Raw genomic sequence first — 26,619 nt, 5'->3', positions numbered from 1 at the left:
GGATGAGGTGACAACCCATAATGTAGAGCTGATGCCAATGTGTGTAAGATTTGTGGACAAAGACTTAAATATCAGGGAAGAATTGCTAGAGATTTGTTCTCTGTCATGAATCACAGGCCGCCGCATTGCAACCACAATTAAGAATGTGCTGAGTCACCTAAGCATAGAGATTGGTGATTGTCAAGGACAGGATTATAATGGTGCCAGTAACATGAGCAGCGAAAATGTCGATGTCCAGGCTCTGATCAAGAAGGTTGCACCTAAGGCATTGTCCATGCACTGCAATGGACATTGCCTGAACCGTGTCATTGCATGCTCCTGTGCTCTTCCAATTGTGCATAACATGATTGACAAGATGAAGTCTGTCATCATATTCTTTACCTACAGCACGAAGAGGGAACACCTACTCAGGGAGGTTCTAAATAAGGATGCATACTCTGCTGGAAAGAGGAAACCCCTCACTGACATATGTCGCACAAGATGGGCAGAAAGACACACACAATGCCTACAGTCACTTTTATAGTGCCTTCGTCTTCATTGTTAAGGCTTTAGAAGTCATGGCCCTTGGTCTCCATACAGAAGAGTACAGCCAAGATGTCACCACTGGATGGGAGGGCAAGTACAAAAGCAGAGGCCTATGGTTTCTTGTCTGGGCCCCAAAACTTCGGTTTCATCCTGACCTTCCTCACAGTCTACCAAGTTTTATCTGACCTTGCAGGCATAACAGTGAAGCTGCAAAGAACCTCAATTGACATTGATGAGGCATTTAGCATGGTAGATGAGGTGAAGAATATCTACAAGGAGCTACGTGAGACAATTGAGGATAACTTCCAACCAGATCTATGAGCAAGCAATCAGGATGGCTGCTCAGGTCAATGTGCAGCCTACCAGTCAACCAATGTCTGCTGGAAGGCAGACACACAGGGAAAATGCACCTGCTGAAACTGTGCAGGACTACTATCATCGCAATATGGCTATACCCTTCCTTGATCTTGTAATCTTGGATTTCAAATCCAGATTTAGTCCACTATCTGTAACAGCATCAAGGCTCCTGGGCCTAATTCCGTCTGTACAGTGCCACTCAGATGTGACAGTGGACATCTCTGAAGTAGTTCACCTTTACCAAAATGACTGACCTTCACCAGAACTGATTGACCAGGAACTGAAAGCTGGAAACTGAAGTGGCAAAACAAGTCATCAGAACAAAGGCCAACTTCATGTGCTAAGGCAATCAAAGGATGTGATGCGCTGATCTACCCAAACATCTTCAAGCTTCTCAAAATAGCATGTACTCTGCCAGTCACGTCCTGTGAATGTGAAAGGTCAAACAAATGACCGCTTTTCATCCCTGGCCCTCATCCAAACTACTACTACTTTCAGCTGCTCCCGTTAGGGGTCGCCACAGCGGATCATCCGTTTCCTTTTCTTCCTGTCTTCTGCATCTTCCTCTGTCACACCAGCCACCTACATGTCTTCCCTCACCACATCCATAAACCTCCTCTTTGGCCTTCCTCTTTTCCTCTTTCCTGGCAGCTCCATATTCAGTATCCTTCTCCCAATATACCCAGCGTCTCTCCTTCACACATGTCCAAGCCATCTCAAGCTTGCTTCTCTTGCTTTGTCTCCAAACCGTCCAACCTGAGTGGTCCCTCTAATATAATTGTAACCCACTCTTGGCATGCGCAATGCTTTAGGTTCGGAGGAGCTAAGGGCAGAGTGTAATAACCACACACACACAAATTAATCTGAACTGCACCTTTAGTGTGCTTGAAAATACAAATACAATTTACAATTACAATGAAAATAGTAAACTGGGCCCTTAAAATAAAGAAATAATCCTTCAGTGTGATTTTCTACACTTCAATGAGTCAATGACTAGTCAGAGTTAATTGTCAGAGTGCACTCTGGGGTTTTGTTCAAAGGATACCAGTCTGGGTGACTGGCACAACTTGCCACACTGGATGGTAAGAAGAGTTGTCCTGCGGAGGTCCAGATCTGCTTCTTACTGCTACTCTGGTGGCTCGCCATCTATCAGCTCTCAAATGACTTCTCAGGATTCCAAGCATAACAAAAAAACCTGACCTGTACATATAACACAGGTTCAGTTTCCTAAATTTATCTTATCTATGCTGTACAACATTCAACAATCAACATTCAAAATAATACTGAGTGTATTACATTGCTGAAATAATATATTCTAAAATATATTCTAAATTAATCTCAAATACTGGAATTATTTAGTTCTACAGCACGTATTTAATATACATGAACAATTTACAAACATTTCACATCAGGACGTATAACATTCACATGCTAACAACACAATGCTACATTACCAGCCTTATTGCTAGCGTACGGCGATTAAACGAATAGCCCGGTTGCTAGGCTAGCTTACCAAGACACGTGGGATGCGAATCATGCGATAACCTCGTTAAAACGGCACTCTTCACAGCCCGTGGCTCGTGCTGTAAAACTGATTCAGTCAATTAGCCACTTGAAAAGTGTTATGTTTTCATCTCTCAATGTTTCTTTTTATTCTCTTACCAAGCTCACGCACGTTGCGAAGCAATTATCGCTTGATAAGGTGCTCGCAGCGTCCACGCTCTCGTCTCAGGTGTCACTGCCCCCCCTTCTCTATTCACACAGACGCTCCCGCTATCCTAGACTCGATCAATCGAGGCAGGTAAGAATGGAGCCGATAGAGGTAACCGATTTTAACGAAGTAATAAATCATAACTATAATATGAAATAAAATAAAACATGAACTTAAAACAAATTAATATTTGTAACTTATATAGTTTTCAAATAAGTTTCTTTTTCTTTAACCCATTATTTCTGGCTGGGTTACATAATCGTTCCTAATCGTCCTTCTTCTTTACTCCCAGTGAAAATCTTAACGTCTTCAACTCTGCCACCTTCAGCTCCACCTCCTGTCTTTTCATCAGTGCCACTGTCTCCAAACCATATAACATAGCTGGTCTCACAACCATCTTGTAAACCTTCCGTTTAACTCTTGCTGGTACCCTTCTGTCGCAAATCGCTCCTGACACTTCTCCACCCACTCCACCCTGCCTGCACTCTCTTCTTCACCTCTCTCCTACACTCCCCGTTACTTTGGACAGTTGACCCCAAGTATTTAAACTCAAATGCCTTTGTCACCTCCACTCATTGCATCCTCACCATTCCACTGTCCTCCCTCTCATTCACGCATGGGTATTCCGTCTTGCTCCTACTGACTTTCATTCCTCTTCTCTCCAGTATATACCTCCACCTCTCCAGGCTCTCCTCAACCTGCACCCTACTCTCGCTACAGATCACAATGTTATCCGTGAACATTATCGTCCATGGAGACTCCTGCCTGATCTTGTCGGTCACCCTGTCCACCACCATTGCAAACAAGAAAGGGCTCAGAGCCGATCCTTGATGTAATCCCACCTCCACCTTGAACCCATCTGTCATTCCAACCGCACACCTCACCATTGTCACACTTCCCTCATACATATCCTGCACCACTCCTACATACTTCTCTGCAACTCCTGACTTCCTCATACAATAAAACACCTCCTCTCTCGGCACCCTGTCGTATGCTTTCTCTAAATCCACAAAGACACAATGCAACTCTTTCTGGCCTTCTCTATACTTCTCAATCAACATTCTCAAAGCAAACATCGCACCTGTGGTGCTCTTTCGTGACATGAAACCATACTGCTGCTCGCTGATCATCACCTCTCCTCTTTACCTAGCTTCTATTACTCTTTCCCAAAGCTTCATGCAGTGGCTGATCAACTTTTTACCTCTGTAGTTTCTACAGTTCTGCACATCGCCCTTGTTCTTGAAAATCGGTACCAGTATGCTTCTTCTCCACTCCTCAGGCATCCTCTCACTTTCCAAGATTGTGTTGAACAATCTAGTTAAAAACTCCACTGCCATCTCTCCTAAACATCTCCATGCCTCCACAGGTATGTCATCAGGACCAACTGCCTTTCCACTCTTCATCCTCTTCATAGCTGCCCTCACTTCCTCCTTGTTAATCCACTGAACTTCCTGATTCACTATCCCTACATCATCCAACCTTCTCTCTCTCTCATTTTCTTCATTCATCAGCCCCTCAAAGTATTCCTTCCACCTTCTTAGCACACTCTCCTCGCTTGTCAGCTCATTTCCATCTCTATCCTTGATTGCCCTAACTTGCTGCACATCCTTTGCAGCTCGGTCCCTCTGTCTAGCCAATCGGTACAAGTTCTTTTCTCCTTCCTTAGTGTCTAACCTGTCATACAACTCACCATACACCTTTTCCCTCACCTTTGCCACCTCTCTCTTCACTTTACGCTGCATCTCCTTGTACTCCTGTCTACTTTCTTCATCTCTCTGACTATTCCACTTCTTCTTTGCCAACCTTTTCCTCTGTATACTTTGCTGTACTTCCTCATTCCACCACCAAGTCTCCTTGTCTTCCTTCCTCTGTCCTGATGACACACCAAGTACCTTCCTAGCTGTCTCCCTCACTATTTCTGCAGTGGTTGTCCAGCCATCTGGTAACTCTTCACTACCACCCAGTGTCTGTCTTAACTCCTGCCTGAACTCCACACAACAGTCTTCCTTCTTCAACTTTCACCATTTGATCTTCGGCTCTGCCGTCACTCGCTTCCTCTTCTTGGTCTCCAAAGTCATCCTACAGACCACCATCCAATGCTGCTATGGTCTCCCTGTCACCACCTTGCAGTCTCCAATCCCTTTTAGATCTTGCCTTCTACATAAGATATAGTCCACCCGTGTGCACTTTCCTCCACTCTTGTACGTTACCCTGTGTTCCTCCCTCTTCTTGAAATATGTATTCACCACAGCCATTTCCATCCTTTTCGCAAAATCGACCACCATCTGTCCTTCCACATTTCTCTCCTTGACTTCATACCTTTCCATCACCTCCTCATCACCTTTGTTCCCTTCACCAACATGTCCATTGAAGTCCGCTCCAATCACCACCCTCTCCTGCTTGGGTACCCTCTCCACCACGTCGTCCAACTCACTCCAGAATTCTTCTTTTTCGCCCTCCAAATGAATTGAATCGAGTGCAACTGGACTTGGTATATATCCGTGAAGACGTTTCGCCTCTCATCCAAGAGGCTTCATCAGTTCGTGCCTTTCTGACTAGACCAAGCTAGTCTGACTGGCTGGTGATGAAACTCAGATATTTATCCTGTTTGGAGTCGTTATCAGAGCTATTGATGTCCATGGCTCTTTGTGTTCCGATGTTTAGGAACGCCCGTCGTTATCAGCGGTATTGATATGCGTGGCTCTTTTGTGTTCCGATGTTTAGCAACGCCCATCGTTATCAGAGGTGTTGATATGCGTGGCTCTTTGTGATCCGATGTTAAGCAGCGACGGTCGTTGGGGGTGTTAGTTTCGACTTCGTTAGTGCTCCATTCAGTGGTCATGAGTCGTTGGAGCCGTTAGTGACCGACTGTTGTTCTTGGAGGCTAAGCTTCTTGAGTCTCCTGCGTAGAGATGAAAGGACGGCATTGTAAGTGGGAGATAGGTGGTGTCGCAGACCTCCTCCTCTGTTGAGGGATGGTTTTTCCAGTTTCGCATAGATGGCTTCCTTCACCCTTCTTTCAAGCTATCTATCTTCCCTGTCCAAAATGTGTACGTTGCTGTCCTCTAAGGAGTGGGTCTTCTCCTTTAGGAGAAGTCCATCGTCCATCTCACACCCAACTTGCGGGGCATATGCGCTGATAACGTTCAGCAATACACCTTCGATTTCCAGCTTCATACTCATCACTCTGTCTGACACTCTGTTCACCTCCAGCACGCTCTTGACATACTCTTCCTTAAGAATTACCCCTACCCCATTTCTCCTCCCATTCGCACCATGGTAGAAGAGTTTGAACCAACCTCCGATACTCTTGGCCTTACTCCCCTTCCACCTGGTCTCTTGCACACACAGTATGCCTACCTTTCTTCTTTCCATCATGTCAGCCAGCTCTCTCCCTTTACTATCATAGTGCCAACATTCAATGTTCCGACTCTCACCTCCACACGCCAACCCTTCCTCCTCTCTAGCTGCCTCTGGACATGCCTTCCCCCTCTCCCTCTCCTTCGCCTTTGCCCAACACACACTATCATAGTGTGTGTTGTGTGACACACACTATCATAGTGTGTGTGGCCCTCATCCACACACACTATGACATGGCAGTGGACCGGGATGAAACTGTCAACACATTCTCCAAACTGCACCCAAGGAAATTAGAATTGACCAGTGTTCTCATTCCATAAGTGTCAAGACAAAGACATGGACAGCAACAAGAGAGGCATTGACAGAGAGTAGAAGAGAGACAAGTGGGGATGATGAGAGGAGATTAGAGACATTAACAGAGAATACAAGGAGATGAGGAGCAAAATAGAGGGAGGACAGAGACAGACAAATACATGGAAAGCAAGAAGACAGGAGAGGCATTGACAGAGATCACAAAAAAGCTAGAGTAGAGGAGAGAGAGACTGTCCAGAAGAGATAGACAGCAAAATGAAAGGAGAGGAGGAAAGACATTAACAGACATGGAACAGGAGAGGAGAGACACTAGGAGAGAGGATAGGAGAGAAACAGCAACAGAGAAAGTGAATGGAGAGGAAAGAGACAGACTTGACATGCAGCAGAAGAGAGGGACAGACAACAATGATAACGGAGAGAGGAGAGACAAGAGAGAGGAGTGGAGTGAGAGCAAAGAGATTTGTAAGATGTATTTATTTAAGGGACAGTGCATATTAGTGAACATTTATAATCAAATGTAACATGCCAGATTTAGCCACCAGACTAATTTTCATCTGTTGTCCATTGGCAGGTTGATGTCATAGAAAGAGAATGTGAGAAGAGAGGAAAGAGAGACCAGACCATTACAGAGACAATAGTAGGCTGAGTATTTGGACTGATGTGTGTGTGTGTGTGTTTGTGGGTGGGTGTGGGTGTGGGTGTGTACCAGATTTTGGTAAGCAATGATTTTGAGTTATTAAATATGTCAATAATTGGAGCTGTTGAGTGGTGTAGGTCATTGGGCAGTAGCCTGCATTATATTCCATTATATTTTGAAGTGACACCCTGGTGCCTGCATTTTTGTGTTTTCCTTTACATATAAAGGTATTTCCACCATAAATTGATGCAGAAAAGGCATGCATTGATGCAGAAAAATTCACCAGAATCCCCCACTTAATGTGTTTCCCCCGAATTAAAAAAAATAAATCAAAAGGTCCACTTTTTCAGAAAAAAGAACCACCCCTTCCACCAGGCTGGCTATGGGCCTGACATGTGTTAAGATAACCTTAGTCCTACCAGAGATAGTACCTTAAAATGTATGGGAGGAGCAATGGTGGGGTGTACCAGAAATATACTCGTCTAGGATCTCACTTAGGTGAGTGGGAGACCTCGGGTAGCTGTGATGCAGCTATACTGCTATGGTGAACCTTAACTCCCATGCATATCACATATTGTAGCGAATTCGGGTCGGCAGCCCGGGAACCACCGCAGCCAGGACGCGAACCCGAGTCTCCCAGCGACTGCGCTAACCAGTCGACCAAAGGGTGCGACCCGTTAGCCAAGGGCAAGAGAGTCTAGTTATCCGTGGTCGTTACACTACCTCCCTCCTTTGGGAAGCGCTTCAGCATATCAGCTCCCTCACGCCTCTGGGCGCACGCGCTTCCGATGGCCTCACGGTCTCCCCATCACACTTCTGACACCAATGTAGCAAATTCAAGGAGCAGCCGAGAACCGCCGCAGCAGGGATTCGAACCCGGGTCTCCCGCACCACGGGCGACCACTAAAGGCTCCGTTAGCCAAGGGCAAGCGAGTCTATTCATCCGTGATCGTTACAATAGTTTGACTCATGAGTCCCCACTTTGAGCAATTAAACTCAAAAGAATAAAATGTGTGCTTTAATGAGGCCCCTTTAAGGCTATACAATGCAGTGATAAACATTGCCCATTAATACCATTAAACGTCTCAGCTACCATTCAATGTAATAAAAAAAAACAATATACGTTATGAATGCACAGGCAAGTAGCAAAAGCACCATTGAATAACGTAATTCATAACCTTAAAGAAAACAAATAACAAACACACCCGGGTTTTATTGTAGGTATACTCTATACGTTGGCACACATGTCGGAACTCGTGAATCCTCGTTGAATGAAACAGCCGTTAACCTTTGTATTCACGAACCTGGGAGCGTCCCTGACGGAAGCGGTCACGTCTGACTGACGCCCGAGGCGTCCTCGCACAGATGGAAGATCCAGGTCCTCTCGTCTCGAACAGCGGTAGCGAATAGGTCGGCTCCGAGCAGCCAGCAGCACGTGTATCAGTGCAGAATCCTTCCTCCTCGGCCGAATCGATGCAAAGATAACTAATGTCAGCCTTCAGTCGTTCTGCCCACCCCCCGCCTATGGGATCTCGCTCCCACAAGAAATTCGCAGCATTGGCTCTCTTTCAACCCTCAAATCCCATCTCAAAACGCACCTTTTCAAACTGGCATATTCAGCCTGATACACGCCTTTTAAACGTATCTGTTGTATTAACTTTTTATAGTCTGCCCTGCTTTGTTTTGATTTTATGCTGTCTGATGCAGCGCTGCTTGTTTTTTACTGTTATGTAAGGTGTCCTTGAGTGCTCTGAAAGGCGCCCACAAATAAAATGTATTATTATTATTATTATTATTATTATTATTATTATTATTATTATTAATGCTGGACATATTCACTACAGTCCCGGAGCGTTGTACGACACTTTAAAACTTAAAACTACAAAAAGACAAAACTCAGGCTACAATAGCCTACACTCTCATTCTCCGTGCAGATGTGCTAACTGCTACATAGTGTAAACTCCTAATAAGACACGTTAGCCCCTAGCTAGCGGGTCTGACCCTTTAGCCGAGCGGTTAGTGATGTCGCCTTGTGGTGCGGTACACCTCGTGTCGAATCCCGCACCGGGCAAGAAAATAACCGGTTACATTGGTGGCAGCGGTGGGATCCGGAAGTGTGCAGATCCTCAGAAGTCTCTTCGGAGCGCGGGAATAACAAAACGCGAGGGCGCGCTTCCGGGGAGGGTGACGACTGTAAACTACTAATAAGACACGTTAGCCCCTAGCTAGCGGGTCTGACCCTTTAGCCGAGCGGTTAGTGATGTCGCCTTGTGGTGCAGTACACCCCGTATCGAATCCCGCACCGGGCAAGAAAATAACCGGTTACAATAGCAGGACTGAGCTAATCCCCTCGCCCGCAGAAATGCTGAATACAAGGAAGGTTTCACACGGTCCACTCTCAGCGCCCGCGTTGTGTAACATCGACAAACTATAACATATAACTAATTTAAACCGCAAAGCGTCCACTATCCTAAACTTGCGCACCAGGTCCAGAGCTTTCTTTTTGTTTCTTCCCGCTCTCCTCTAGCACCATCTCCCGTCCCCCGTCCCCCCCTTTTGGGTTCAGCCCATCCCCTCACACAAACGATTGGGCAATTAAAAATGTAACGTATATAGCTATAGGCTGCTGGCATGAACATGCGCTCTTCATAAGCCTTCTGCACTATTACTTTTCTATCCCGAACCACGAAACTGACCAGCAAAAGAACTGCAGCCGACGGTGCACACAGACATGGGATGGTGATTACTAGAACAGCATCTGACCATGGACATTTTTTTTTTATTTAACCTTTATTTAAGCAGGAGGATCCCGTTGAGAGATTACAAACCTCTTTTTCAAGGAAGACCTGGCCAAGATAGGCAGCAGTTACAAAATCACACAGTTGCAAAATTACACATCTATAAATGAAACATATTCATTTCAGGCTGAAAACAGTAATAAACAGTGAGAAATAGAAATTATACCACAGTGGGAAACGGGCGGGAAGGGCACATTATATTATTTAGTCAGTGGAAGTTTTAGTTTAAATTCAGCAGGTGGCGGTAATGCGGCGTTTTTGGATTCCAACCGCTAACATATCCAAACAAGAAGAAGAAGGAGTGCGTAGCGAGCAGCCAATCGTCGACAACCTCGCATGACCGTGTCGCTGAGAAGAAGGATCGGTACGACAAAATATGGCAAGATATGAAGTAGAAATTTAGCCGCAGGTTATTGCTGCAACTTGTCTCGCAGTCGTGGATTACTCACCGAAGTCCCGAAAACCTCGGTTTTGCGTCGCACGATGTTGTGAAACAGCCGAGGGCCTCCTGCGATAAAGCACTGCGGCTGCTTCCAAGAGTCGGCGCTTGTGTTTTCCCGGAAGGTTGGCAGCGCGAGGCACCAGTGTCAACAGAGATCGCCCGAAGCAGAAAAAGGTTATCTGGGTAAACAACCATCAGAATAACTAGTCTGGCGGCGTCTCTAGTGTCACCCGGCGCGCTGTCCCCTTATCTGTGAGCGCTCTCCCCGGACTGAAGGAAATACTAAAGTCGTGTTAACGAGCCGTACAGTTGTGATCGTACCGAACGGGAACGTGAATGAAAACACGGTGATATTTTCCCAGTTTATATCGCCGCGTATATCTGTGCTGAAACGCACACAGGCTCGATCATGACAAGCGAACGGGACCGTTCTGGCGCGGCGTGATCCGACCTCCCCGCCGGGCGCCGCCGCGTCACAAATTGCGTTTTCCTGCCCAAGTGTCGCTTATTTCAGCCGTGGTTGTTGTTTCACGTGATCGACGCCCCGCTCGGTACCTGTTACGGGGGTTCCCGCGTCACGTCAGCTTTCCGACTCGGGTCGGGATTTTATCCCGTTCCAGACCGTCACGCGGCGGAAGAGACGCGGCGCGTCGTCAAAATAAACGCAGCAAGGTGTTCAGCAACACGGGAGGTGTATTAACGTTGAAACCCTGCCAGTTGGTCGATGACAGTATATCGGTTTAAGACAGATGGATGGATCGATATCTGTAATATAGATTTCTTCCGATCAGACGGCGCCGCTTGCCTTGTCTGTGAAACAGCCGCGGAAGGCGGCGTGGCTTTGGACGCCAAACAACTGCGGAACGCGTCGTGGCTCTGGGTGAGCGTGAACGTGAGCTCGCCCGTCTGGGTGCGCCTGTGCGGCGCGTGCGGTCCAGACCTGGCACAGCCTGCTGGTTTATGTGCCGTGTCCTCGCCAATCTAGCGTTGACTAGTATCGTTGTTATTTTGGGTTTTTTTTCCCGCAACAGTTTTAGTTTATATTGCATCTCGCTGTTTTTTAACGATTTCATAGAGCTATCTGAAACAGCCACACAAACACACATATTTTATTTGATTTTATATGTGTGTGCGTGCGTGCGTGTGTGCGTGCGTGCGTGTGTGCGTGCGTGTTTTGCGGTTATCAGCTGGCTGACTTGTTAGCTGACATCACAAGTTTTGGCCAGCGATGTCTGAAAACGCCCCCACACGAAGCCTGGATGACATAGACCTCGCTGCGCTGAGGGTGAGTAACGTTCATGTACAGTAGGATGTTTGTGTGTCCTGGGTTACACCGCTGTAAACAGGGCCCTGCAGTGGCCGTGTTGTAAAGCTGCATGTCACAGTGTGTTCCTGACACTGCCCAAGGCCCATTTCAGTCCAAACAACAAGGTTAAGGTGGGATTAACGTCTCCCAGCTTGGCTCAACAAGCAGACAATGCTGAATTGGCATCGAGAGATAACCCTTAACCTCTAATAATAATAATAATACATTTTATTTGTGGGCGCCTTTCTGAGCACTCAAGGACACCTTGCAGAACACATTAAAAGATAAGCAGCACTGTGTCAGACAGCATAAAATCAAAACAAAGCAGGGTAGACAATAAAAAGTTAACGCAACAGATGAGTATAAAATCATCATCTGCACAAAACCCAATGAAGTGTGGATCAGACGGAGTATGCCAGTTTGAAAAGGTGCGCTTTGAGATGGGATTTGAAGGTTGAAAGAGAGTCAGTGTTGTGAAGGTCTTGTGGGAGAGAGTTTATAGGCGGGAGCAGAATGACTGAAGGCTCTAGACCCCATGGTAGTCAAGCGGGCCAACGGTGTAGTGAGTTGGAGAGCAGAAGAGGATCTGGGAGGGTGTGTGGATATGAAGGAGTTCAGAAAAATATGAAGGAGCTAGCTAAGATATGAAGGAGCTAAGGGTCTTAAAGATGAGGAGCAGGATCTTGAAGTCAGTATGGTATTCAACAGGGAGCCAATGGAGTTGCTGAAGAGCAGGAGTGATATGATCTATGGAAGGAGTTCTGGTAATGATACGGGCAGCTGAATTCTGGACCATTGGAAGTTAATTTGAAGCTGGCATTGTGTGTGGCTGCCGCTTCTTCCTCTTGTGCCCCCCCCATCCACCCCTGTGTGTTTGTGTTATGTTTATCTGTTGTCTTGTTTCACCCCATTTATTATTACTATTATTATTATTATTATTTATGAAGACACTTGAGGGGAAGACCAAAGAGGATAGAATTGCAGTAGTCAATACGGGATGTAACCAGGGTGTGAATGAGTATGGCGGTGCTGTTAGGTGTAAGTGACGGATGAAGACGATTAATATCGCATAGAAGTATGCAGACCGAGTAGCATTGTTGATGTGGGCTTCAAAAGATAAATGTGCTGTCCAAGATGACACCCAGACTCTTAAGTTGAGGCGATGGAGGAACTATAGAATTGTCAATAGTTAGGGAAAAACTATCAGGTTTAGCCAAAGTAGATTTAGTACCTACTAAGAGGATCTCAGTTTTATCACTATTAAGTTTGAGGGAGTGGTATGAAAACCAGGATTTAATTTCTAGTAAGCAGTCAGAAAGGGAAGTGGGTGGAAGAGTGGAGGTAGGCTTGGTGGATAGATAAAGCTGGGTGTCATCCACGTAGCAGTGAAATTGAAAGCCATATTTCTTGTTGACAGACACTTAAAAATGTTCCCAGATCTCGCCAACTAATTAAGTTAAATCCTTGCCGTCTCTTCAAGATCATTGTGTTCTGAAACGCGTATGAGAAGCGGGGGTTTCCTTGCCTCAGGACCTGAAGAGAAATACTTTGAAGCCCCCCACATTTTCCACCCTGTGGTTGTCATCATTTTAGGCTTTGAAATAGGTGGTTTATTCCTGCAGTAAGCCTGATGAATGTGTTCATCTAATTTGTGTAATTTTGGCTATGTGTTGCTAATGATGCAGGCTGACATTGTGAGGCTGTGGTCACCCATCCACGAAATTAACATTCACAAATCTTCACATCCCGTTCACTTTCATTGTATGCGAGCAAATGGGCGAATAAAGTATTCACTTCTAGTGGTGAACAGAAATTTGCGTCTTCACTTTGCGTGGATTTCAACTTTGGTGAACTTTGACCAGTGAATTTGCAGCCTCAACCAATACCAAAGAAGTGGGTGTGGTTGACCCCACTCGGCTGTAATTGGCTGTAGTTTTCTCGGTGAGCCAGGATGGAGGAGACTTTGATTGTTGCTTTGTCCAACCAGCTCGTATGGTACGACATTCCCGATGAAAACTACAAACTGCCCCGCAACAGAGAAGCTGTCTGGCTGGCAGTTAGTTGGGAGACAGACATTGATTTATTAATGACATCAATTCATATTTCATGGTCCACAAATAACTTGTACACCGTTGTTCTTCCTCCGTATTTGTCCATAAAACTATGTTAACGTGTACAAGTTAGACAATTAAGTGAAAACATTTATTTATCTTTCTCTGGACTTCAGTGTACATTTTCCCATCACAAAATCAACAACTACTCAAACAGACTGCAAAAAATAAATAAATAAAAACGGATTTTGGGTACTGCCCACATTCAGCATGACAAAATACAAATTTTGCCTTGGCAGGCGATGGTCATTCACTGTAGCCTTGGGAAGCGGGGGGGGGGGGATTCACCGATTTCCGATTATGGTGGCTGATATAGTGAATTTTTGAGTTTAACTCAAAATAGACCTTTTCTATGTGGATTGTGCAGCGATTTTGCACCAATATGACTATGCAAAGTTACTCAGAAGGTTGCTCTCTCAAAAAAATAACTTTATTACAATACTTAACATTATTATACACCGTCAACCTATAAACCTATAAACTATAAATGAAATAAATAAAAATATGAAATAGTTAAATAAACATCAGTACTGTATGTTCAGTATCAGTCAGTTGCTGGCCATTTAAAGAATAATTAGAAATAAAATAAATTGCCAAATAAACATCAGTACTGTTCAGTATCAGTCAATTGCTGACCATTTGTTATGTGTAGCTGAATAACCTTTTCTGGCTACCAAGCCATGTTAGATCACTTACGTGTCCCCTCTGGTTTAATAATTTCCAACGCCCTGACTGTAACTACAGATATGCGAGTCACATATATATTTACCATTCCTTCATTTAGGCAGAATAAGTTAAACACTATAGTTTACCCACTCATTAACATTAGTGGTCTTGCACTGATAAACATGGCATTATGGGTAACCCAATTTAGCAATTGACAGTGTTATAAGCTGCTGTAAGCAATGTTGCCGGAGAATTTTTAGACATGACGAGGGAGCAATGACAGGATCGCTGTTTTACTCACTAGAACTGTCACACCGTTTCATAAATTAAACCCACAATCAAGTTTGTCGGCATGGTGGCCCAGTGGTTAGACTGTTGCTTCACGGCAAGAAAGTCCTGGGTTCGAACTGCAGGTCATTCTGTGTGGAGTTTGCATGTTCTCCCCGTGTCTGCGTGGGTTTCCTGCGGGTGCTCCGGTTTCCTCCCACCATCAAAAAGACATGCATGTTAGGGTTAATACTCCTGCCTGGGCCCCTGAGCAAGGCAATGCAAAGACGAACTGGAGTTGGTCCCCGGGTGCTGCACCTGCCCACTGCTCCTATACGATAGGATCGGATACATGCAGAGAACACATTTCATTGTAAGAATACAATTCGTTGTAAGAATAAAAAGAAAAAATAAAGTGGCTTTCTTCTTCATCAGCAGCTTAGCCTCCACCACTCAACTACCATAACGTTAAATGTAATTTTGATGTTTAACTGACGGTACCGGCTTTCACGTTGCTGCAGCAAAACCAGGCATGGCTGACAAGAATGTTGTCAGGCTTATTTAGGCTAAGAGGAGAAGTGCTGGGGGATATTTATTATTCTTAATGTAATGTATTTCACGTGACAGTTATCAGCTTACATGAGCACGTGGTCTCCATCGTGGGCTACGCTGCTCAACTCTGCTTGGGTCGGCTGATTTTCGTGATTTGTGGCGTTCTGAACGTGTGTTGTCAACAGTGGTGTTGCAAACTACACAATGACAACACTCATGACATGGTTGAGGGATCCGTCTTCCGTCTCTTCGTTTCTTTTTTTAACCCATTATGACCAAAGACACCCTCTAAAAAACATTCTAAAACCTAAGGCATTGTTTGAAAACGACCTTCTAAAACCGAGGGTCTTCTGAAAAACTTGACAGAACTGTAAGGTCACTAAAACTTATTTCTCAGCCTCTGTAGCAGATCCAAACATGAAATGAAAACCGTTTGAGAGCTTAAACCTTTGGTTTTAATGGGAAATTATTGCCCTAGCCCTGATGTTCATTAACATTGTGTTGTTTTTTTTTAAATCAATAAACAAAAATCCAGAATCCAGCAAACTCGCCGAAATCCTCCTCCTCAAACATGTCTCTTGCCCAATGAGCCTTGGCTAGCGGCTCAGCAGTCACATCATAACCTGGGTCTGGAACTCCTGATTTGTTGTTGTTTTTGTCCTCAACGTAACTGCTGTACCCTGCATCGACTTCGCTCCCCTTGCCCAGGTCGTCAGACATTATCACTGTCTGAAGCTCAACTTCAGAAAGTCTTTTATGGTCCACATGGAGGCTAAGACGGGCTAAAAGTGCTGGAAAAAAATGTATCCCATAATGCATTTCACCTCCCAACGCGTATTTCAGGAAATCACGATGCAGTTCATCGGTCACATGTCTTGAAAATGATGACATCATCTAAAATGGGCACGTCACATCCAGCTCCATAGGCTTCTCCATAGGGAGAAGCACGCAAAAGTCATACCTGGTCTTAAAGAGATATACACGCAAATGTTGCATCCGGTCTTAATGGGTTGTCTTTTATCGGCTGTTATAAACGCCGATACCGATTTATCTGCAGTTAGCTCATATCGGCCGATAATGTCAGCACGCCGATTTATCGGTCGGGCTCTAACTTTTACTTTTAGGGGTGATTGTTTAGAATAGAATAGAATAGAATAGAACTTTATTTGTCATTGTGCAAGTACAACGAAATTTGAAAGTGCAGTTCTTATCAGTGCAAAAATCAGTATAAAAAGAATTAAAAACATAAAACACACACATTCATTTCTACATTCTACTGGACACCAACATATTGCACAAAAAGTCAGGAATGAAGACTTAGCAGCATTTAGTGCGGTTATGGCTCGGGGATAGAAGCTGTTCTTTAGTCTGTTTGTCCGAGCTCTTATTGTCCTGTAACGTCTGCCCGAGGGCAGCAGTTCATACAGATGGTGTGCTGGGTGGGATGAGTCCTTGAGGATGCCACGGGCTTTTTTGAGACAGCAGGAACTGTATAGGTCTTCCAGGGAGGGGAGTGGGCATCCGATGAGCTTCTGGGCAGTGGTGATGACCCTCTGGAGCGCTTTCCTCTCTGCTACTGTGCAACTGGCAAACCAGACACAGATGCAGTACGTCAGTATGCTCTCTATGGAGCGGCAGTAGAAGGACACAAGCAGTGAGGTGGTAAGGTGGTTCTTCCTGAGGATCCTCAGGAAGTAGAGTCTCTGCTGTGCCTTCTTAAGTAGCGCTGTAGTGTTAATGCTCCAGGTCAGGGCCTCTTCTATGTGTATGCCCAGAAACCGGAAGTCTGAGACACTTTCCACACAGTCCCCACCAATGAAAAAGGGATGATTGTCCATTTTGTTCCTCCTGTAGTCTATAATCAGCTCCTTTGTCTTGGAAGTGGTGAGGATCAGATTATTTTCCCTGCACCACACAGGCAGCCTCTCCACCTCATCCCGGTATGCAGCCTCATACCCCCCAGAGATGAGCCCCACCACTGTAGTGTCGTCTGCAAACTTGATGATGGTGTTGCCGGAGTGAGTGGGGGTGCAGTCGTGTGTACAGGGTATAAAGAAGGGGGCTCAGGACACGGCCCTATGGGGAGCTGGTGCTGAGGACTGAGGAGATGTGGGGGCCTACTGTGACCCTCTGTGGGTGCTCAGACAGGAAGTCCTTAATCCAGAGGCAGATGGAATAAGCAAGGCCCAGTTCTGTCAGTTTGGTCACCAGTCTGTGGGGGAGGATGGTGTTTAATGCAGAGCTCAAGTCAGCCTAGCATAGCTCCCCTGCTACTCTAGGTGGGTCAGGGCGGTGTGGAGAGATATGGCTATAGTGTCCTCTGTGGACCTATTTGCTCTGTAGGCAAACTGGTGTGTGTCCAAAGTGGATGGGAGGCTTGAGATGATGTGACTCCGAACCAGTTTCTCAAAGCACTTCATTATGATGGGTGTGAGTGCCACAGGTCGGTAGTCGTTCAGGCTGCTGACAGTGGACTTCTTTGGCTGTGGGACTATGGTAGATGACTTCAGACAGGTTGGGATGGTGGACTGGGATAGGGACTTGTTGAAAATCTTGGTGAAGACCCCCGCCAGTTGGTCCGCACACCACAGCACCCATCCAGGGACGCCATCGGGACCTACAGCCTTCCTCAGGTTCACCGCCCTCAGTGTGCGCCTCACCTCATTTTTCTCCACTGTGAGGATGAGGCTGCTGTAGGCTGGTGGGTGGAACGTGGCTGCCTCTGGTGGCTTCTCCTCGAAGCGGGTAAAGAAGATGTTAAGCTCCTCTGCCAGTGATGCGTCACCGTCAGTAGCTGTGAGGATGCTGGATTTATAGCTGGTGATGTACTGAACCCCCTGCCACACCTGCGTTGTGTTGTTAAGTAATACTAGTACTTTAGCATGTCTTCTAAATGGTTCAGGGATTGGTAGAGCTGACATTTTTCACTGGTTTCCTGCCCAGTGCTTGTTTGGTTGTAGGATTGTTTGAGAGCCAGGGCCTTTTTTAGCTGCTTGCTGTTTCCACATATTTTTTTCAGTCTCTGTCTCTCTCGCTATTCGAAAATATTTTTGGAAGATAGAAATAAGATAAATAAAAAGGCGTGCATGGATGAATCTACTCACTGCTGTGTCCATCTGTTGGGCACAGGAAGTGACAGTGAGTCTGTCCATTCACCCTTTTGCCGTTTGTCACTGTTATGAAGAGGACTGTACCTCGCCTTTGTTTTTATTTTCTCAAAATATTCTCTATACGAAATCCTATCAAGGCAAAATTAAAATCCTGCCAAAGTGAAGAGTAATTGGGTAGATTTCCCATTTTCTATCCCACCACAGTCTATTTAATAGGGTCACGTAACTGACAGTGTCCTCAAACATCATATTGCAACCTGCTATTTAACCAAAAAGGCAGCAAAACCTGGTTAACGGCATTAAGAATGGATACCACAATAGGTGCACATTACATGGCTTTGTTTCAAATAGATAAGCATAAAGGCAATATTTACCCCGCTAACGGCACATAGTGTAGTGTAGTTTCTTATAGTTTCTCATAATTCATCATAGTCTCAGAACTGAGTGCTCTAGGATACTGGATTATGAATATTTTTTATAGTATGTCAAGAAAGATGTAGAAACTGACTGTGACTGATTTTAAATATATTTGTGCTTTCACTTAAAAAATGTTCTCAAACTTAGGAAGTCAAAATTCATGAAAAGGAAGGAAATGTGAAAGTCTAAACTTTTTCACTTGTAAGTTATGTAAATGTCATTTCACAGTGTCATTATATCAATATTGAAATACGGACCGTGTGAAATGACATTTACGTGTCTTGAAAATGATGACGTCATCTAGAACAGTGTTTCACAACCGGGGGTCCGCGGACCCCTAGTGGTCCGTGGTGTAATTGCAAGGGGTCCGTGAAAATAAAATATCTTTAAAAAAAAGATCCTATGACATTTATAGAAATAGGATTATTTTACTCAAATGTGACTGAGACCTTTAGCTACCTAAACTATAAAGGGTAACAGGACTTTTTCCTCTAATTACATCTGTTTCACAAGTGTAATTTATTGTATTTTAATAAGAGATCTTGCTCCCGTTTGCATTGTTAAAAGTTACTGCATAAAAATTCTGTTGTTACATATATCTGAAAGTTACTGAATACATATTCTGTTTTGTTACATATATCTGAACGTTACTGCATAAGAGTTCTGTTTTGTTAACTAAATCTAAGTTACAACTGAAAGCTCTTATTTTTGCCCCAAAGAGTGAATAAATGCTATAATGCAATTTAAAATGCAGTTTCTACTCTTTCTACAAATTGCAACCCCCCTCCCCCAAGATCAGGTGGAGGGGTCCTCAGGGTAGATTAAAAATACACAGGGGGTCCAGGACCCCAAAAAGGTTGAGAACCACTGATCTAGAATGTACCACATCACATCCGGCTCCAAAGGGAGAAGCACACAAAAGTCACACCTGGTCATAAAGAGATATACACGCAAATGTTGCGTCCAGTCTTAACGGGTTGTCATTTATCGGCTGTTATAAACGCCGATACCGATTTATCTGCAATTAGCTCATATCGGCCAATGTTGTCAGCACGCCAATTTATCGGCCAGGCTCTAACTTTTACTTTTAGGGGTGTTTGTTTAGTATTTTGACGGTTTGAGGTTGGAGTGGTATAAGAGCAAAATGTCTGCTTTACAGCCCTTGTTTGTGGCTTGAAGTGCAGTGTTTGGTTGAAAAATGAAAGTCAGATAGTTAAACTGCAAGCTATTATTTTCAGCTCTGTTTGAGCGGTCATGTAGAGTGGACGCTGGCCATAGAGATGTGCCATTTGCCCCATCAGACATAAGCTGAGATATACATTGAAAGGATCTTATCAAGACTTGATGATATAATTGGTACATCAATACTTCTCTTTAGTTTACAGTTGTTTCACATCTTAAGCTAAATGAAGCTGCTCATTTTTCAAAAGCTACAAATACTAGGATAAGCCGTATAGTCAGGCTTTGCCATTCAATTGGGCGGCATGGTGGCGCAGTGGTTAGCGCTGTTGCCTCACAGCAAGAAAGTCCTGGGTTCGAATCCCATGGTTGTCCAACCTGGGTGGGGGATGGGCTCATCCCAGGTCGTCCTCTGTGTGGAGTTTGCATGTTCTCCCCGTGTTTGCGTGGGTTTTCCCCGGGTGCTCTGGTTTCCCCAGCCATCAAAAAGATATGCATGTTAATACTCCTGTCTGTGCCCCTGATGGAGGCATGGCAAGACGAACTGGAGTTGGTCCCTGGGCGCTGTACGGCGGCTGTTCACTGCTCCTAGCTATACAACTATGATGGCTTAAATGGAGAGGAAGAATGTCCCTAACAGGGATCAATAAAGTATCTAAACAAAAAAACAAAAAAGCAAAAAAACAAAAAAAAACATTGTAATAACGCAGCACATTTGTCCATGCACTTGACTAGATGCCCACTTTGTTTGTGTACATGTATTTATTTTAGTGTGCATGTTATTTCATCTTATTTATTTCTGTGTCCTACAGTGCATAGAAGTGTGCTTTTTTATTCTGCTAACAATGAAATACAGAAACATTTAAATTAGTTTTGTTTTAAACTGTCCCAAACCCATATCACTCATGCACAGAATTATATCATGGTGCTGAAAACGTGTACTTCATAGTTTGTATCAATCCATCTCATATGTTTTGCTAATTCAGGTCTACAATTCCTCACAAGGGATCAACAGTAAATTCTGTTTTCAGTGACCACTCTGCCAGCACTGATCAGAGCTACATTACTTCCCCAGTCAGACATCACTACCAGTTTCTTACCCTGTCATGGAGCACAGATAGAAAAATGCTGAAACGATGGGTTACCTTGCTGGCTTTACAGCTGAAATATGTTTATTTTTTTCTATTAAAGAGCAACTAAACATATAAAGTTAATTATTCAAGATCAACTACAATGTTCTTGAATGAAACAGAGAGGAGAAATAGCCATGTTTATGCTTCTACTTTCAACCCAACAGATAATTTTACATGTCCTGGTATAAAAATCGTCCCTGGGGTGAATGATATTGCTCAGATAAATTATGCCCCAATTCTGGAAGCTACTACCTCATCAGTAGAGCATTGGACATCTTAACCTATTTCTGTGATTGGCAGGATGAATATTTTAAAAATGAACATACTCACTAAATTACTCTATTCCAGAATATCCCCTGCCCCCTCCCCCGTCTTTGTTTACTAGAATTTAAAAAAATTGTTTACCAACTTTATTTGGCAAAATAAACGTCCCATATTACGTCTATCTTTATTATACTTACCATGTGACCAAGGAGGCCTTAAATGCCCAAACATCCAATGGTATTACTGGGCAGCTCAACTGCGGTCCATCATGTTGTATTTTTCATCTGAACGCCCCCCTGCTTGGATGAATTTGGAGTCCAGTTCTGTTTCGCCCAGCTGACCAATGCACTTGTATTTGTATTCAGCAGCACACAGAAAACTGTACTATACTGAACATGATTAACATTTGGTTTGGCATTTGTAAATATTTAAATATCAACCCTTCCTGGTCACGCTTCAGTCCTATTTGGAGTAATGGTAACTTTAAACCAGGGAAAAGTGATCCAGGATTTCAAATGGGCTGTAAAGGGGTTAAGGAAAGTGCAAGATATGTACAGACAAGATGAAGTACTTATGTCCTTTTTAGAAATATCAGCCAAATATGACATCCCAAAGAATCATTTTTTCAGATGTCTTCAATTTAGGAGCTTTATATCTGTGTCTCAAAACCATTCATTAGAGAAACCTGCTGTTTCCTCAACAGAGGCAGCAATCATAGGACACTGTTATGATAAAGGTTTAATTTCATATTTGTATGACTTGTTTGTATCTGGGTCTGATGAAACCTCAGAATCCAAACAGAGACTATGGAAGGAAGATATAGATGAGGAAATACCCTTAGAAGACTGGAGTGAGGCATGTAAGAAGGCCCAGAGGCAGACAATCAACAGTAGCCTGAAACTTACACAGTATAAACAATCATAATAATAAATTAAACTTATATAGCGCTTTTAACACTCAGAGTCGCTTTACAATAAACGGGGTGAAATGACAACAGATAAACATAGCACAGACATACAGGGGTGGATGGGAGTGGGCCTACAAGAATAAATGGCTGATGCGTACATACATAACTGCTGTTAAGTTGCACAAGTTTAATGATAACATTCCTGATACTTGTATCAAGTGTGATGAGGCAAGAGGGACACTGTACCACTGTATATGTGGGAATGTGGAAAAGTGAAATCCTTTTGGCAGGATATCTTTATTTGTATATATATATACATACACACACACGCACACACACACACACACACACACACACACATATATATATATAAAGCTAGAGTGTATGTTTGTATCTTTGCTTAAAACTCCAGAAATACTCATTGTAGAACAAAAAGAAAGGTATCTTTAGAATCAACACTTTCCAACGATTGCACAGTTCGAAAAATATTTCAAAAACCAAGTAAAAAAATTTGATTTATTTGCGAATGCTTTCTGGAGACTTCCGGCAAATCCTTCCAGTGGTCAAGGGAGGCACTACACCTAACAATGTCAATACTAGCCTGAAGGCACACAATGTGGTTTGCCCTGAGGCGCTTGAGCATTGAGCGACTAATACACACATTGGCAAAGAAGCTTGATGAATTAATTGACAATTATGACATTTGATAATTTTCGTTAACATTAGTTTATTCGACATTAATTTATCACATGTATCATATCATAAATTATCCTATATTTTATCATCGATTATATCGTAAAGATCACATCGTGTTGGCTGTTTTGGTGAGAACACAACGCTGGCTTCCTCTGCTAGTTATTAATATGATTAAACACATTTTATCAAAGAAATGACCACTGGATCATAAGCTTTTCATTCTGGGTATATATCCAACCAACCCACACTTATAAAGCAAAGAGTTGGTATGTTTTGTAGACAGGTGTATATTACAAGTTAAACATACAATTGCTCTTAATTGGAAAAATGTTGATTGTCCAAGAATTGGAATGTGAATTAAAGAAATGGCGTCAAACATGTCAGTGGAAAAGATAACATATATTGTTGGACGTAAGCAAAATGTTCCTGATGATAGCTGGAGACCTTCTATGTACTACTTAAGACATGATGTTAATGTTGGTAACCTGCTTCAGCAGCAACAAGCTCTGAGGGAGCAGGCTGCTATTATGATGTTGTGCATTGATTTTAGAAAACCCTTTTTATCTTATTATCATTTTGTTTGTTTGTCTTTTTTCTTCTTTTTATTTTTTTTAAGTCTGTAATCAGTTGATAAGGATGTGGCTGAGGGGAGGGAAAACGGTGGAAAATGTTTGCTGTGTTATTAAAAAATTGTTATTCACTGTATAATGTTCTGATTTGCAAACTGAAAACCATTAAAAAATATATATATATAAAAAGAGCAACTCAACACCAGACCATTTCAGTGAGTTTGCTGACATTTAAAAACCATGTGAAGTTAAAAAAACATGGCAGCCTGGTTTTGGTACTCTATGGTGTTAGCATAGCAGGGTAAACACAGCTGTAGCATTAATAATGGCTCTGTTATATGTAGTAAGCTGCCAAAGAACCAGCATTGTCATTTTTAAAAGCAAATATTTCTACTCAAAAATTCACGTGCAAACATAATAAACAAGTAATTGGGGAAAAAAAGAAAGAAAAAAAAACTATTGACAAAAAAAAACAAAACTTGACAATTGTTGGTGTTGGTTCTGTCTGTCAATGCTGTGTACTGGTACACCTAAATTAAACAGTTACTCTTTTTTATTTTATTATTTTGGATTTTTTCCCCTTTTTCTCCCTAATTATATCCGGTCAATTACCCCACGGGGTAGGCCATGTTTGTTGGGGTGGGCATGCCAGGTCTACATAGGCATTGGCATTGGTCTGTATTTACCTATCACTTCTTTTGATATTATTTAATACAATGTTCATTTCATTTGTGTAGTATCTTGACTATCAATAGGTTTTCCACCTTTTTTTTTTAATAAAACTTTATTCAACAAGATAATGTACATAATATGTCAGGTACAAACAAGAAAACAATACAGGAGAGCTGATAACATCAAAAAAATAAAATACCAATATATATGAGATGAATGACATTCTAAATAAGTTGAAAATTAAGTAGCTATAGTAACAACCAAAAATAAATAAAATCATAAAATAAAAAAAGAGAAGTCTATTCTGTTGCCCACCAACATGGGGATCGGTGGTTCAAATCCCCGTGTTACCTTCGGCTTGGTCGGGCGTCTCTACAGACAAAATTGGCCGTGTCTGCGGGTGGGAAGCCAGATGTGGGTATGTGTCCTGGTCACTGCATTAGCGCCTCCTCTGGTCGGTCGGGGCGACTGTTTAGGGTGGAGGGGGAACTTGGGGGGGGGGGGGAATAGCGTGATCCTCCCACACACTATGTCCCCCTGGTGAAACTCCTCACTGTCAGGAGAAAAGAAGCGGCTGGTGACTCCACATGTATCAGAGGAGGCATGTGGTAGTCTGCAGCCCTCCCCGGATCGGCAGAGGGGGTGGAGCTGAGACCGGGACGGCTCGGAAGAGTGAGGTGATTGGCTGGATGCAGTAGGGGAGAAGAAATGGGGCGGGGACAAATAAATCAATTAACTGTAAACTGTGCTATGTATTTCTGTGAGGTGGACCTTGCACATAATTAACTCACAATAGCAGAATATGCGTGAAATTGATGATTAAACTTTAACTTGAGTTCAGGAGACTGACTAGAATTTCCATCTATTTGCCCACGGGTTTTGCTGCCTGCTTGCTTGTATTCTGATGTGACCATTGTTGGCGGTGTGCTGCTAGTGAAATTCTCTATATTCCTTTAGCATAGACTTACCCTTCCCCCTCTATCACTTCATTCCCTCTCATCCCACTCTCTGCGTTGGACGTGGGTGAATCCACCGCCTCGCTCTTTTTCTACCCTCTGGATAATTGCAATATCCTCCTCAATGCCATCACTGTTGCCCCTCCCACATCTTATCTTATGAATCCTTCTCCTTTGTTTATTCATATACTGCATGCTCAAACATATCACACGTATGTTTTATTCTTTTTGCTCTTCATCATAAGTTGTTTCAGAAACAGATTCAACCTCTTACGTGTAGTGTACTCGCCCCTGTCCCGCACCGTCCTTCTCCGTAAAGGCTAGCTCTTCTATCTCCATGTCAGAGTCGGAGTGCTGATTCTTGGAAATAGATGAAAGCATGACGGGTCACGCTGCACATTTTAAACCCGAAGCAGCAGTCCCACCGCCCACACATCTCGTACAAGCCATATTGAATTGGTGTGAAAATGATACCGGTTGTCTGCTTTTCACCCTCTACGGGGAAAATGCAATGATATAGGATTTCTAATGTGGTTTAACGTAATCACGCAGATTTATGTTCAGTAGTTGGAAAGCGTAAAATGAGCAAATCTGACAATATCAGTAGTTATAGCCCTATATTAATGGTGGTGTGTGTGTGTGTGTGTGTGTGTGTGTGTGTGTGTGTGTGTGTGTGTGTGTGTGTGTGTGTGTGTGTGTGTGTGTGTGTATGTGTCTAATATTCCATCTTTTGTGTCTTCTGTGTTTGTATTATTGTATCTTCCCAAAAAATCCCTGCCTGTCTGTATCATTCAGTCATGCGGGTATGGTCTTGTGGGTGAGTGGGTGGTTCGAGAAGGTTGAAAAGTCTGCCATGTACTTATATGTGAATCATTTTTTGTCTGTTGTGTTATTGATAAGCACATTAAAGAAATCACCAAGATGTTCTTTATTGCACTTGCGTAACATAGCTAAAATTCAGTCTTTCCTGTCCATGGCTGACACAGAGACTCTTAATACATGTATTTGTTTCATCCAGACTTGAATACTGTAATGTTCTGTTTTCAGGTCTGCCACATGCTAGTACTAAAATTCTTCAGATGGTTCAGAATGCAGCAGCTAGAATCCTAACTAAAACTAGGAAATTTGGACACATTACACCAATTCTTGCCTCCATTCATTGGCTTCCTATCCAAGTTAGATCAGACTTCAAGGTGCTTCTGCTGACTTATAAAATCCTGAATGGCCATCTTACCCATCTGATCTCCTTAAACCATACATTCCATCTTGAGTTCTCCGCTCTCAAAATACAGGGCTCCTGTGTGTACCCAAAGTTAAAAGGAAGTCAGCTGGCGACAGGACCTTTTCCTATCGGGCCCTGTTCTTGTGGAATAACTTGCGTGCTGCGATCCGACAATCAGAGTCTGTTGAGTCCTTTAAATCCAAACTTAAAACTATTCTTTTTGCCCTAGCTTACAGTTACTGACTTTGAATTGAGTACTTCATGACCTGTACTCCATGGCGGGTCAGTCTCATTCTCAATGAATTTCCCAAGCACTGCTCTGCCGAAGAGATCATAGAGTATAGATTATTGACTATTGCAAACTGTTCTCTTCTCTCATGTCTTTTCTTTCTCTCTAAATGATGTCTACTCCTTTCTTTTCTTCTGTGTCTGTGTGTGTGAATGGTGTGA

At 43.4% G+C, this 26,619-nt stretch overlaps 1 protein-coding gene across 1 annotated transcript in view; it reads left to right on the top strand.

Moving 5' to 3' along the window:
- The first annotated feature begins 10,078 nt into the window (after window positions 1–10,078).
- The window catches only part of mink1 (misshapen-like kinase 1), an 88,831-nt gene continuing 72,290 nt past the window's right edge, over window positions 10,079–26,619 (top strand). Inside the window, exons 1-2 of the mRNA XM_056284794.1 lie at window positions 10,079–10,325; window positions 11,330–11,427. Coding sequence (XP_056140769.1) covers window positions 11,371–11,427 — 57 coding nt within the window. The 5' untranslated portion in view covers window positions 10,079–10,325; window positions 11,330–11,370. The remainder of the gene's footprint in view (window positions 10,326–11,329; window positions 11,428–26,619) is intronic.

Source organism: Lampris incognitus, chromosome 8, assembly GCF_029633865.1.
Source record: "Lampris incognitus isolate fLamInc1 chromosome 8, fLamInc1.hap2, whole genome shotgun sequence".
In the NCBI taxonomy this organism is placed as follows: domain Eukaryota; kingdom Metazoa; phylum Chordata; class Actinopteri; order Lampriformes; family Lampridae; genus Lampris; species Lampris incognitus.
The sequence above is the reverse complement of the archived record's forward strand: the minus strand, read 5'-3'. Positions and strand labels throughout refer to the sequence as shown.